Genomic DNA, 15,405 nt, shown 5'->3' with positions numbered 1-15,405 from the left:
AAAATCATACTGCTGACTTAGAAGAATGAAGGTATCAATCACCTTTGCGCTTTTCTTGTCCCAAGGTGGGCAAGGAAGGGAAAGCGGGAGAAGCCCAGATTCCCTACAATAGCTTAGGGACAGAGATGGAAAAAATCGTGAGGGAAACAGTGACACCATGGACTCAAATAAATAGTTTTCTGGGGGTATTTTTTTCAGTCATGGGATGATGTGGGTATTAATGAAAGTTTCCGTCATTGCTGTCTTTCTGCTTTTACCTTTCTGTGTTCACTCACGGGTTAGTTTGTCAGCTGAGAACCAACAGCTACGACTGCTCTGCTTGCAAAAAGTCAAGATATTGTCAGTAACACACTAGAGGAAGTTAACAAGGATGGAAGAGGGTTAAGGAAAAAAGAGGGAAAGGTATGCCAAAGAACTAGAAGGAGGGTGGCTGGGGCAGACAGAGTGTGTAGGATGGCTTCAGGGATGAGAAATCAATCATAAGAAGACAAAGCTATGCAAGACAGAAAAAAGGGGAAAGACCTATGAGATGGGCTGAGAAAGCAAGCTGAGAGAGAAAATGAGGGGAAAGAAACAAATAAAAACAATATGAAAGAAATCAAAAGTCTAAAAAAAAAAAAAGGAAAAACAGGAAAGGAGCCAAAGGAAAGGAGACAAAGAAAAGGAGAAATGCCACCTGTATGCCCATCAGATCTGATCAGCTAAAAGCCAAATGCACTAATTTAAACAGTTTTGGAAGTGACAGCTAAGAAAATATTAAGTAACAGATTTCCCTTTGAAACTGGGCTTTTCTGCATGTAGACAATGAGCCTCAGGCAGTTGTTTCACCTTGTAATCTTTGTGCCAGCTTCCTTCTTAAAAAAAATCAGCCAGTTTTTCTTTGGCGTTATCAGTAGGTGGATCATAGCCATTTTAAAATGTGATGTCATGGGATTGTATTCACCAGTCCAGATCAGAAATAATACACAATGCTTTTCCCAAAAAGGGCTACACATGAATGTCACTAAAATGCTGTCCTGTTGTTTGTTTTCTTAGCTTGCTCGGTTTTTTTCTAGGAAATATAGCAGAAATTAATACAGAGAAAAATATTTATATAACATAAGCAGTACAAATTGGCCGAAGAATAACTTTTTGTTTGATCTCATGTAACAGAATGGCTACAAATCAAGGGCTGCAGACAAAAGTTCAACAGTGTTATATTATATAGCTGTGAAGGTTGTCCTGATCACTAGCCAGCAAAACAGAAGGTCAGGGAGTGTCTACACTTTTGAGCAACTCCTTTTCAAGGTCTACATAATGGCCTGAGCAAGCTCATGCTGACCTGGTGCCTTTTTTCTCTGGAAATTCATGAAGGAAGTACTCCCCAAGTTTGGAGGTTCCTTTACCTGTCAGCAGGGAGAGAGAGGACAAAGTGGGTTTACATATACTGAAGAAGAACCAGAGAATGTCCTGATCAAACTGCAGGGATCTCTGAGGTGCTTGTGATGCCAGGGATGTCCCAGACACAGGAATGCCTGCCCAGTGGCCCTGGCCTTCCCTGCCAGAGAAATGGGGCCAGTTCTGTGAGAGCCATCAAAAGGGTTTGGGTTACAAAGTATATCGTTTTCAATCATTTGTTCCTGAAATTATTTAAATTCTCCTCCCTTTCCTTCTTTTCTCCACGTGAACACAGCTTTGTGTATGTTCTAAGGAGCTGCTTGTTGTTATGAACAGAGTTTCTGAGCTGGCACATATTTTTACAGTGATTAGCAATTGTTCTCATAAGTGGTTAGCATCCTTTCTCTGCTTCAGGAGGGAAGAGAATAATTCAGAGTAAATCACAGATTTGTTTCTGATTAAACTTCCTGGTTGGGGCCATTCGATGACATCTTTTCCTTTCCATGCTCAATTAGATTCTTAAAATCCCCTACCTCTGATCCATACCATTGTTGTGAATGACAGACATGCATATGACCATTCCTGTGACTGAATTACTAGTAGCTTTATAACAACAACAGCAACAACAATAATAATAATAATGATAACAACAACAACAACAACAGTAAAGACGTTATCTCCTTGGGCTTTTTATTGTGATTATTATTGTTACCTTCTCTCTGGTTTGCATTAACCTGTACTGTTGTGATGTGGGGTCTGCAGGTAACGTAACCTTGCACTGTTTGGAGCACTGGATCCATCCATGCACAGAAAACAAATTCAGTCTCTTAGATCTGAGGAACACTAAGGGCAGGGATTACATTTTTTTTCTTATGTCTTGTAAAGTGCCTATATAACATTGATTAAAAAGCCATAATAAGTATGCAACTTTCTCAGAATTTTTAAAATTTATAATTCTTTGCCCTATCATTTCTACAAGTAATGCTTGTATGCGAGCACTTCATTATGCATTTTCAGCTGTGCTGGTTAGTTGTTCTGGAGTATTAAGGTTATTATGTCTCTTGTCCCCTCAATTATATTAGTGTACTTTTCTGATTTTTACTGATAATACTCATAATTTCTACATTAATGTCTCTTAATATATTGTAATTATTGCTTACAGTACACTGTTGCCATAAACATTCCTGCTAATCAAAGTATTTCTGTGAAAATTTTCAGAATCCTGACTCAGAGATGTGCACAACTGATACAAACATCACATGGAAGTTTTTAATCACTCCAGTTGTGGAGGTAGCTCTTTCATTTTTCATTCTGCACATTTATATATTTCAGAAATATAAAAAAAATGGCAATGGCAACATTCTTCACACTTTTCTCTGAAAGTAATTACAAAACAAACCCAATTAATTAAGACTTAGAAGATTCTACTCACCACATACCTATTTTACTTATAATTTCAAATACTGACATGGCTGGCTCTATGAAAAATCTTATACTTTGACATATTTTTAAAATAATTAAAAACGTTCTGTTACTGCATAGCTGGAGAAGCAAAGGAGAGGAAATTCTTTTATTATTTATTACCAGCATATCTTTATGATTGAACAGTGACTATTTTGTGAAGCTATTTACTTTTCAATTGCTGCTAAATGTGTTGAGGCACAGCAGCGTTCCAGACAGAGCACACATTTCCTCCATTTCTACCAGGGTATTTAGCTAGCAGTTCAATTTCCACATGATTAACAAGATTCTTACTGAGAAGCCACACTCTTGCCATTTACAGTTTAAGTCAAATTGACGTACTCCCTTTTACTGTAATGCCTATTAATTTTACTCTGACATGTCTCTTTCCCTCTTAAGATTATTTGTTGGTGAATAGACAGGCTGTAGCACAAGAAGCAGCTCCATTTTTGAGGTACTGATATTCAGTTTTCTAAGTGGAATGGACACTAATCACTTATTCCTCTTTGCATGCTTCTTTGGTGCTGTGATTGCTGCTGGAGAATCTCCCCGAATCCCCCCAAATCCTCAGCAGATCATTAGCACGTGGCCTCCTGACCCCCAGTGCATACCATATGAACTACATTATATTGCCTCTGGTGCACCATGCAGTCTGTGATTCACAATACAGCATCATTTATTAGGTCTTACAGCCTCAACTAATAAGAAATTCAGAAATAGAATAGTTTGGCTTTAAAGCTGCTAGAGGATTGCAGTTATGTGTGGTCTAAGCTGCTCCCCCAGCAAATTAACAAAAGTCCCAAACATGAAGCTTTCAATTCATCTTTTAATTCCCCTTTTAAACCATTTTTATCTGGACTATTGGTTACTGACTTCTCTTGCCTTAAAAACTCACTTGCAAATACAGGAAGTACAGTCTCAAGAATGTATCAGCTTAGTTCAATAAAAATTGGATGACACGAGTTGTTTTGTACCAGGATGGTATTTTGTAGCTGGCATCATAATGCAATGAAAGCTTGCTGCTTGGCAGAGCCACATGTGAACACATGAGCAATGCTTCCATGAGCTATAAATAGCACCTCTTAATCCTTGCATTGATCTTCATGTGCTTGCTTAAGGTTCACCTACCTATATTTGTATAGATTAATGTCATTTCTTTGATTTAAAATAAAATCAGCTATGTCTCAAAATAACGTTAAACACTACAATTCGTCATGATGTAACAGGCAGTTATTAAAGATAAGAGCTGTTTCCCAGACTAAAAGTAGACACAAAGACCTAGTGGCCAGTTAGTCTCCTACTTTGAAGCTGACTATTAATAAATAAGCATTTTTATGTCCTCCACAGTATTCTTTTGCTGGCACACTTACAAATGCCTTCTTAGTCCTGACATCAGGCCTGATCTGCCACCATTTAACAGAGAGACTGAAGAGAAATATCTTCCATATTATAAATACTGGTTGTTGATCCAGTAAGGTCTAATCGAGATCAGCCTGAGCATATTGTTTGTGAGTTGAGTATTACCAGGCAAGGGGCTACACAAGTGAGACTGGTTTGTTGCTGCCATCAGGATTCCCAGTGAGGAATCTGTTGTGTGGCATAAGGCTGATACTTGTGATTTGAGAGGGAGTTGGGCTACCTAATTAAAAATGACCATTTAAACAGAAATAATGTAGTTTCTGACACAGGAATGTTACCACGTGGTGAAGGATCATCAGTTTTGACACCGTGCTGCTGAAGAGACTCTCTTTCAGATGAAACATAAGATCAGAACTCTAGGAATCTCATGTCGTCATAAGTATGAACCTCTGACAATTTCTGCATGGGAAGGAGTCTTAATTTTCATGTTTTCATTACTCCATTTTGCTTTCCTAAGTTTCACTGCAGTTTATGTAGGATATACATGTTTTTCAATCTTATTCTGACATCTAATATTGCTAAATAGTTAAATAGTTGTATGATTTTCTACAAGTGATCGCATCCACGTGCCTCACGATGATGTTGCCATTTATAAAATTCAAGAAAAAGAAAGAAAAAATGATTTTGCAACATCAAGAAATGAATATAATTGAGTAAATGACAGGAAGCTGAGAGGTTACACATTCTGGTGACAGCAGCTTATCAACACCGCTTTCATGTAGCAGTTTGATTAGTAATTATATTGTTAAAGACACCCTGTTCCTACCTTCATTTTTATATTGCTGTTCTGGTGCATGTGAATAGAGGGTGGTATTACATACAGTTGAAGTTGAAGTTCTTTCCCCTTCCTCCCCCACAAGAACACTTAAAGCTTTCAAGAAATGCATGTATTAGTTTTTGAGGACTCCTGCTTTTAAACTGAGGGTGGTGTTTGATCAGTAAGATAGTTTGCTGTTTGACTTAAATTCTGACTTAAAGTCAAATTTTGAACTGTTTGCCATTGGGGAAGTCAGTCAGTGGTTTTGGGCTATGCTAACTGAGCAAGTTTTCCCTTTTTCTCTAGAATTGGTGTCAACTATACAAATAAAGTCAACAGGAATGCTGGGGATGTTATTTTCTTCATAAAGCCCGAAATAGAAGCCAGGATATTTCGGCACAGAGAAGGCAAGTTGGAATTAGAAGGATCTGTAGCTACTAGAAATGAAGATTTCTGATAAGGAAAGCATGGCATACCAGAATCCACATATTCAACACTATCATGGGTGGACTTGGGGGCCTCCTCTGTGAGGAAGTAGAAAGGAACGATGGAGCTGGAAGGCTCACTCACTAGTGCTTCTTTCACAGGGCGAGAGATGAAAATGAAAGGACAAAACAGGTCCTTTTGAACAAACACTTCAAACATCCCATTTCAGGGGTCTTTTATGCTACCAAATGCTCATAATTATTTTTTAAATCAAAAGTTGATAGATCTCAACACAACAGACTCAAACAATGCACCCCATACAGGTGAGCTGCTATGTGCCTACCACGCAATGTGCCTACCACACAATGTGCCCTGACGGTTTCTGCTCAGAAGCTGAAACAGGACTTGATTAACAAGCCCGGTGTAAATCAGTGGCGGAATATGCTGGCAGGGTGGTAAGGAAGAAGTTTCCCATATAGCGTTTGACTTTACGGACACAGGAACTAAGAAGCGAAGCTCGAGACATGAATCTTCAGCCTGCACTGTGGCAGCTGCATACAAATAAACAGCCTATACATTTGAAAGCTTGAGAAGTAAACTGGCTGTGCATTGAAAGGTAGGCATTTGGAGGTGGTAAATTTAGCCCTGACTCATCCAATGGCAATTTTGACACTTGGGTGGACTAAATTACTTTTAGGAGTTGCATCATGTTTTTACCAGATAGTTTGATTGAGCATGATTTAACCCATTCATATACCTATGGCCAGGTTCTAGACCTTTCTCACTTGAAATAACTATGCAAGGATTTGTTTGTATATAATGTATAGGACATAGATATGTTCTGGGTCATAAAGTTCCTTTCTGTCAGAGGCAATCATATCAATTAGTCTATTGCTTAAACTTATCAAATACTATCTTAAAACTGAACTCTTTTTTTTTTTTATTCATTACTTCTACTGTAAAAGACTTAGAAGACCTTTTTACTGCTCATAGCTAAAAATCTGTTTCCAAGAGCTAGTGAAAGTTTCTTCACAGCTTTGTCCTGCACATTAAAGAGTTCTTCCCTCTCCCTGGTGTTAACTCCTCAAGTATTTACAGAGAGCACTTGTATGCCAAGCTCTTCAGCCTCTTCCTGATGGACAGGTGCCCTGTTTCCTCAGCCACCTTAGCAGTCCTCCTTTGTATCGTTCCAACACGAGGGAATCGGAATCGTGCCCATTATTGCAGACGGGTGCTTCTACAACGGTGTTAATACTTCCCAATGTCTACCAGAAAGAGCTTGCCTGGCGCGCTAGAAATGCATTTGTTGTTTTTCCCCAAGCCACACAGGATGATCACTCTCTCTTGCCAATGTCCTGGATTTAAATGCCCAGTAACTTCTAGGAATAATGGCTTTCATTTCTGTTTGCCTTGCACACAAGACTCATTCCACCTTTGTGCACTGACAGTTTACTTTTGATACTCATGTATAAACAAAGTTTGAAGACAGAAAAAAATGCTGATGGATAAATTCAAACACATGCCTGATTTTTGTTATTTTTTTGACATTTAAACGTAAGAGGTGATTTTGCAATTAAAACACTTTTAAAATGCTAATGTCCTTGTTCTTAATAACCCAGCTAAATTCTGACGCAAAAAGAGATGCATGATTTTTTTTCACGGGTTTCTTAGAGAGACTCCTGCACTAGCCGGATCAAGGGAACCTCTCTTCCACCTACCACCTTTCATGAAAATGGATCGCCTCCGAAAAGGCACCGCGCACACGACTGCATCCACCTGCCATTTCTGGCGGTGCCATCAGTCAATAATTAACCCGGGAAGCCTCTTTCACAACGCTTAGTTCAACTGTTACAGCATCCACTTGGCACTTCGCCCCCGTCGTTCGTTGGCGGTTACCGGAGGAGCCCCCCGTCCCCTGCCGCCGCCGTGCTGCCTCCCCCCCGCCCCCGACCCCCCGCAACGCCCCAGGCCCGCGGTCCCGCGCGGGCGGCATCACCCCCGGCATCATCGCTCGGCGCCGCGCCGCCTTCGGGGCAGCCCCCTACCCCCGCGGCGAGCCCCGGGGGCAGGCGGAAAGCTCCACGGCCCTCCCCGAGCCTCCGGAGGAGCAAGCGGGCGGCTCCGGTTTCTGAGGCGGATTTAACCTTTCCCGCGCGGGGCGGGAGGGGGCGGCCCGCCGCGGGGCGCGCGCCGGCGATGGGGCGGGCGGCGGGGCGGCGGGGCGGCGAGCAGAGGCCGGCGGGGCCGCGGGCGGGCGGGCGCCCCTCCGCGGGGGGTGAAGGGCTGAGGCGAGGCGGCGCCTCGGGCAAGGCGCGGCGCTCGCCTCGGGGCGCAGAGGGCGGCTGCCGCCTCCCGCCGCGGGGATGAGCGCCTCGGCGGCCACCGGCGTCTTCGTCCTCTCGCTCACCGCCATCCCCGTCACGTACCTCTTCAACTGCCTGGCGGCCGGCGGCAGGTGAGGCGGGCGAAGCCGGGCGGCTCCCGCCCTGCGGGGAGGGCAGCGGAGCGGAGCGGAGCGGAGCGGGGAGGGGGGGGACGGCGGGGCCGAGGGAGGTGCGGGCGGCCAGGGGAGCCCGGCGGGTATTTTTAGCGGCGGCGCAGGGAGAGGGCAGCTGCGGCCGCGGGGCTGAGCGGGACGGGGCGGGAGGCGGAGCGGGGCAGCGGAGCGGAGGGCGCGGGTCGGGCCTCGCCGCGGGCAGCCGGGCGCCGGCGGGGAGCGGCTCGGGCGGGAGACGGGAGACCCGCTCCCGGGTCCTGCCCGCGTCCTCTGACGGGAGCCGTGCCGGGATGCGACCGGGGAGAGGCCAGCGGGGCTCCTGGCTCGGGAGCCCGGCCTGGCCCCTCACCCCAGGACCCTCAAAACTGCGCGTTTCGCATCACCTGAAGCGTGTCCCGGCGTCCCCGGGGCTCGGGCGACCGCCGCTCCCGCCCGCGGCTCGCCGCCGGGGCCGGCTGGTAACGCCGAAAGGACAAACCGGCCCGGAAGGTACCGCCTGCCGCCGCGGCAGCCGCGCCCGCACCGCGCCTGAAGCCCGGGACAGCGGGCGCTGGAGGCTGTCCCGGGGCTCTGCGGCCTGCCGCCGGCTCCCCTGTCAAGGCATTCACAGACAAAATCCAATTCTGTTTAAAAACGAACGGAAGAACTCACCAGCCTCGGAAAGCTCCCCAGCCGCACGCCTCCGGCAGCCCGTAGGACGTGCGAGTTTTAACTGAAAATGCCCATATGCCCTCGCTCTGCCAAAAAAATAGGATCCCAGGGTAAACCGCAGGTCTAGAAAAGTGAGGTCTTTCCTCATGGAAAAACCAGTGTACTTAAAGGTCCGTGTGGTATTTTGTGATCCCACAGCCTGTGGTGTTTTGCAACTTTACTGCACAAATATTTGCTCTGCGTTTTTAAGGCTTTGCTACATCTGTTCCTTCCTCATTTTCCTCCTTCTGGCCGGTAACTTAATTTTTTGTTTCTCATTGCTAGAGAAATGCCGAATAACACATGCTGACTTACTTGATTCATTGCCAATATTTATTTCAAATTGATAGACCGCAGTGAAAAGTCACTGCGATATTAACAGCTGTAACGGTATGAAGAAATTCATCACTGGGAAAACAGACTAGCAGAAGATTCAAACCGTAAAATAAATCAACAAGCTAGTACTGCTCATCCTGACTCAGAAAGTATGTGTGTATATATTCCGAAATATTTGATCTTACAAGTTTTTTGTAATAATTTTAAGTCAAGTTTCACTAAGGCTGAAATTGTCATAATGTTATTTGTTTGTATACAGTTTGTTTTCTTGGCGGGCGGAGTGGTACTATGTATAAAATCATGTACCAAATATTTTTAGTTTATGCTTCTGGACTTTACCTACCTTCCCCCTCCTTTTTTTCCCCATACACAAGCACAAAAATGAAGACTGAGAAGGAGAGTCTGTCTTAAAGAGAACTAAATACGACTGACGCACTTAGAGCTTATAGACCAATTTCAAACTGATTTTCTTAACTTGCGTTTTCTTGGGGAAGGAGACAAATTTGCTTTGTGCCGAAGATTTTTGTGCTTTCCTCTACTACGACTTTACATGCACTAACATTATAGCCCCATCTTCAGAGAAACGGTCTTTTCTGCCGAGCCCACCTGCGTTGATTACTGAACCCCCCCCGCAAGCGATCCTGCCTTATAGGGCCAGAGAGACCTTTGGTAGCACTTCCAAAACTGGAAATTAAACCTAGATCCATCATAGGCGCTCCACACTGCTATTCCTATTCCATGGGACCGATGTGTTTTATTTGCGAATATGTAGTTCCCTGAGTAGATAATTCATTGCTGAGGTTAGACTAAATGTCCCTAATGATCCTTTTTGGCCTTGAGATCTCTCTGTGACTTTCGCCTCTTGTTGGCCTTTAAGTTTTCCATCATTTTTATTTATTTTTGCAGATACCGGTACGAAAACTGATTTTAGTCAGACAAATCTAGACTCCTGGATATGTTGTTTATCTAGCTATTTCCATATTTTCTTTTTTTTAGACGATCACGTGTGAAAAGACAGGCACGTAAATTCTGCAAAACTGTAAAATGGCTACTATGACAGACTATGAGATGGACTTTAAAAACAGCCTTTTAAAGTATTCAAAGTTACTTTAAGAGTATGTGCATTTGAGGATAGCTAGTAAGAAAAGCTGAAGAAGCAAAATTCTGTCTCTTTCTCTGTCTTTTAAATTTTTTTTCTTTTTAATACTGTTACAGTTCCTGGGTAATTGTTGCAGTTGGATTGCTGGTTCTGGTTTTTATTGCTCTGTTGGCTCGTGTTCTTGTCAAAAGAAAACCACCAAAAGACCCGCTGTTTTATGGTATGTCTTGGTAACAATGAAGCTAAATTCAGAAAGTGTTAATTTATGTAAATGATAATACGCGACGGTTATTTCAGTTTGAACATTTAAGGCATGGCTTCAGAACCCAGTCTGGTGAGGTGCTAAGGAGCCAAGAAAGAAAGACTGGAGAAAAAAGAGGAGAAATAATGCTTCTTTTGAACCTTTTTATTCTTCTCAAATAGGAGATCCGGCTTAGGGACAAGCCAGACCTCCTATTTGAAAAGAATAACACTCGAGTTGGGCTGTGAAAGTGTTTAAAATACTGTCACACCTGCTCTGTTAAGATCCTCCTTGTAGCAGTACTTAGGCACCACAGTAGATCTCTTACGCCTGTCTCATCCTGAGTGGACTCATTTGGGATTTTTGGATCTTTTGGATCAATGGCCTCTATGGCTTGGTTTTTCCTATGACTGAATTCCTTAATTCTGCCATTTTTATTAGGCTTCTGTGTTAACTCATCTTTGTGATGCATAAGAAAGTTGAAAGCACTCCAACTCCTGGCTCAGGCTGTCTGCAGACTTGGGCAAACATTTCTATATTGATACTTTGCCATAAAAGCATAAAGATCTAGATTACCTTTTAAAAGGAAACCTTAGATCTAGATCACCTTATAGCAAAAATCTGGAAGAAAAAACACTGCTGTTTTTTTAAATTTTACAAGATGGGCCCATAGGCAAAGCAGCGTACGGACCACCTGTATTTGCCCTCTGTCTTCCTCCTCATGACAACTCGTAGGCATCTGTCCCCAGTGTTCCGCGTGAGGCCAGGAACTCTCAGTTCACACTGAAGTCAAAGGAAATAAATAACATAAACCTACTGCAAATAAATTTCCTGTCTCAAAGGAGTGACTCGCTAACTTGCCAGGCAGATCTCCTATGGACTGCTGTGGCTAATGCAGTTTGCCTTGCTCACCTCCAAAAATGGCAAGTCACGTTTCCCTCTCCACCTCGCTTTTGTTGTCCTATCTCCTTTCCAAGAGATGAGTACAGTCAAGGTTGTCTACTTTGTGTGACCAAGAGTTTTGAAAGGCTACATAGTCCTTTCTGCAGACACTGACTTTCCATGGAGGCTGTGCCTACAGTTCTACAGGATTTCACATTCCTAAGAAAACCTTCCTAAGAACTCTTGACTAACCACTAATTAAAAAATACTAAGCTATGTAGGAAAGTCATATTGTACGTTAACTATCTGTGACCTCCAGGCAGATGCATCTAGTCCAATAGATCTCTGTCTGACTGAATTTATCGGACTGTGAAGCAACTGCATGATTCCAAATCTTTGTTAATTATTAAATTTTTTCCCCTTTGTCTTATTACAGTTTATGCTGTATTTGCCTTTACCAGTGTAGTGAATCTAATAATTGGACTGGAGCAGGATGGAATTATTGATGGATTCATGACTCATTACTTGAGAGAGGTAAACAATTGTTTGCCTTACAAATGTAAATAAAATCTTTACTATAAATAACCTGGTATGGTATTTGTCACAGAAAAATAGCCACTTACATATTCAAAAGGGTTTTCTTGAATTTGGTCATTGACCTGTTTCATTATTGTTATGGACAAAACCTTCGCTGACTTGAAATCACTGACTCATTTGGGAAGAATAGCATACCTTTCAAGCTCCAATGGTATTTCACTTAGTTTAAATAATACTGTTCTGTATTAACTTCTGTGGGAATTGAATAGACTGTACATGTTTGCAGAAAGCCATAGATAGCACTCAGGAGTGGATGAGTACTGCAGTACCGAAATGTGTTACCAAGAAGGAAACAAAATTGCTCCTTTATTTTTGCCTGATCACTTTACTAAAAGGAATTAGAGTTAAAAAATGATGATGCCAGATACGTAGTCAGCAGAATCTGTTGGCTGCTGAACATCAACATCCACCAAAAATAGCTCAGTAAGAGCTTGATATGAAAGTCACTGAAGTCATTGAAAAGATTCCATGAACTTTAGCATGAAATGAGTTGGACCTTACAAGGTTATACGTTGTCATCAATATATTCAATACTGTTTTGGATCTCTAGGTTGCTAAATATATCTTTATTTTTTAGCTTTTATCACTAAAATATGCAAAAGTAATATTTCTATAATGTAAGTAGAACAATGCTGACAGTCATACATAGGAGTTTTCCCTTCCATCTTGCACCCTATTTTGCAACTATAGAACTGATTTAATTATACCTAATCCTACCTAAATCAGGTTTGTGCCTGGCAACGTGTATCATCAGTCAAAAACTGTACCTCTGGATTAAAAGAACATCAGTTACTTTTCTGAAATTGTTTCCTGCTGGTTTTTATTAATTATTTGTTCTTCTTCCTCTAATCAGCGTATCTTTTTTAAAATAAATGTTCCCTAGGGTGAACCATATCTCAACACCGCATATGGCCATGTGATCTGCTATTGGGATGGCTCTGTTCATTATCTGATGTATCTGTTGATGGTGGCAGCTATTGCATGGGAGTAAGTAATTTTGATTTGTGTACTGTTTACTTTGCTTGCATTCTCATATAACCTACAAAGGGCTTTCTTTTCTATGCAGTGTTTAGATTTTTCTTTCAGGACCATTTCATGTCTTAGGCCAAAGCAACGCTTTTAAAATTTCATTACTTTCAGGAACTGTACCCTCACCAAATTACTCTTAGCTGAATAAGCCCAGCAAATACATTGAGTTGTGGTCTGTCTTCACTCTGCAGCAGAGAGCATAGCCCATCTGCATGCTTTGTGTTAGTTAAAAGGAAAGCTTAAAGATGATGCATGTTAAAACCATGTGTGAAAACATTTTTTTTTTTTTCTAAATAACATGTTTATGGTAGGAATAATGTATTGCTTAGCATGATGATGATCTCTCATCCATGGTAGAGAGTACCATGCAGTTTAAGAGAAAATGGTTATTTCTAGAGATTCTTATGTTTCTTGTTGTTGAATAAAGAGTTTGAGAAAATAACTATTTAAATTCCAGAGGCTAATGTACCCACTGGTAATAAAAGCATTAACAGAATGAAATGAATTATTAATTCTTTTATAGTCTTGTGCAACCTGTGATGTGCAAAATCATGCAGCCTTCAAATGAGTGAAACGTAACAGCAAATAACTAAATATGCACAAATCCTGCACTGTTCATGTGATAACCTTCTCACACGTGAATGTAGGATTTCTCCATATCCCCCTCTCAGAGGCAAGAATCCACTGTTGATTCATGGTACAGATTTTAAAACCTTTACTTACTAAGATACAACTGTGGCAATTAGTATAATATTTTAGGGTGATTTGGGGTAGGGCATTTTTAGGGACGGTGCAATAATGATGTCTTGTATTCTTTTTGTTTGTCTTACAGACAAAGCTATAGAACCATTGGCCTCTACTGGCTAGGTTCCATTATCATGAGCATCATTGTCTTTATGCCTGGAAACATTGTGGGTAAGGACATAATTTTATGACTAACTTTTTTCCTGTGAAACATTTTCTAAATTCAGCATTAGGCTATCTATATATTACTGCAGTATTGATTCGTTCTGTAATAATATGAAAGAGGAATTTTAGGAATATCAGTAAAGCGATGCAAGATATTTTGAAATTTAAATATGAGGAAGGGAAGATGGAGACCAGAAAAAAACCCCCTTTCAATCTACATTGCTCTCAAGGAAAAAAAAATGTATCGTATTTTGTGACACCCATAAGGCTTTCATCCAAACTAAGTTTAATTTAAGCAATGAGACAATAACTGGCTCCTAGTATCATAAAAATATAAATCTTATTTTGCATAAAATTTCCAATTTACTTAATATTTCAAGCAGCTTACAAGAGGCATCCAAATCACCTTTAGAATTGAAATCTGGAAGTGATTCTATTTTCAAAATAAATTTAACATTCCTAGATTTCTAACATAAATCAGTGAATAGCTGTGCTGCTAGAGGTTGAGAATTGTAATAAAAAATTTTACATCATTATTACTGGCAGGTGGTCCTTTAAGAGTGCCACCCCCCTCAATTAAAGATTTCCTTTTTAGCAAAGCTTAAATTGATGCAAAGTTGACAAGTGTTCAACTGAGAAAAATGTTGATGTGTCCAAATCCTGTAGTCAGCTTTAGAAAAGCTCACAATGGCCCTGCTTTTTATGACAGAGGAAGAATATTCATGGTGCAGCCTGGGGCCAGTCCAGTTCCCTCCGTTGTAGATACACAGGCACCACAGAGAAAACAGTCAGCAGATTTAATGCTACAATATCTTTTCCTCTTTCCTCTAGAGAAGGCTGAGAAACTTGTTCTCAAGAGCATGCCTTCTACCTTCCTTTCTGACATAGGGAGTAGCCAGTGTAAAAGACATGGATTTTCCAGATTTACCTGCGCTGAGGATAGCTCTCTGAATTTATGTTTTGTCCTCAAATATTAGTACAGGCCTGTAGGAAAAATCAGGACTTTGGAAAACAAATGCAATATCAGATCTTCAAAAATGGATGCATTCCTTTTTTCCATTTTTAAAAGAATGACGTCTGTATTTGAAACAGGTTCCATTAAGAGATTTCAAAGCTGTCCCATCCTATAGGATTACCTAGTGCAGAGTGGCGGGGGTGGTTTCCTGTCCCCTCATAACCCCCTTAATTTCTGAAATGGCTTCCTGTCGTCTGGCTCTCTGTCACCTGTGACTCTACCACTGTTGAGCACATGATTTTCAACAAGATTTGTGTGTTGCTTTAAGAGCTATTTCTAATATTTTATGTTTACATTACCATAGCTGCTTCAGGTTTGATATTACATAGGACATTTTTTAACTCTTCTGGAACACAGCTTACAAATTCTCATACATCCTATGATTATTTTTTTAACAGGCAAATATGGAACAAAAGTGTGTCCTGCTTTTTTCCTAAGTGTACCATATATTTGCCTTCCCATATGGGCTGGGTTCCGAATTTATAACCAACCTTCGGTGACTCACGACACTCCAGTCAAGGTAATATTATTGTATTTAAGTGTTGGCTACTGTTAGGAAAACTGAAATATGCTTGGCTGTTTCTACTGAGTTTTATAGGTCCCTTGGTGAGCATGGAATGTACTGTAACTGTCCACTGTTATGACAATTCCTGCCAGGCTGCGTAGACAC

The 15,405-nt window shown here is 41.5% G+C and overlaps 1 protein-coding gene across 9 annotated transcripts in view; it reads left to right on the top strand.

Annotated features, from left to right (window-relative positions):
- Window positions 1–7,665: 7,665 nt before the first annotated feature.
- Window positions 7,666–15,405, top strand: part of TM6SF1 (transmembrane 6 superfamily member 1) — a 47,695-nt gene continuing 39,955 nt past the window's right edge. For 2 of the 9 annotated variants that reach the window (XM_052808144.1, XM_052808143.1), the window contains exons 1-6: window positions 7,675–7,895; window positions 10,179–10,282; window positions 11,622–11,719; window positions 12,666–12,769; window positions 13,644–13,726; window positions 15,134–15,255. In XM_052808144.1, the coding sequence (XP_052664104.1) occupies window positions 7,804–7,895; window positions 10,179–10,282; window positions 11,622–11,719; window positions 12,666–12,769; window positions 13,644–13,726; window positions 15,134–15,255 (603 nt within the window). In that variant the 5' untranslated portion in view covers window positions 7,675–7,803. Of the gene's footprint in view, window positions 7,896–8,912; window positions 9,113–10,178; window positions 10,283–11,621; window positions 11,720–12,665; window positions 12,770–13,643; window positions 13,727–15,133; window positions 15,256–15,405 lie in introns of all 9 variants that reach the window. The other 7 variants (XM_052808139.1, XM_052808137.1, XM_052808136.1 and 4 more) reach the window with 7 other exon arrangements.

This window comes from Harpia harpyja, chromosome 14 (assembly GCF_026419915.1).
Source record: "Harpia harpyja isolate bHarHar1 chromosome 14, bHarHar1 primary haplotype, whole genome shotgun sequence".
NCBI classification, from domain to species: domain Eukaryota; kingdom Metazoa; phylum Chordata; class Aves; order Accipitriformes; family Accipitridae; genus Harpia; species Harpia harpyja.
This window is presented reverse-complemented; position numbering and strand designations above follow the sequence as displayed.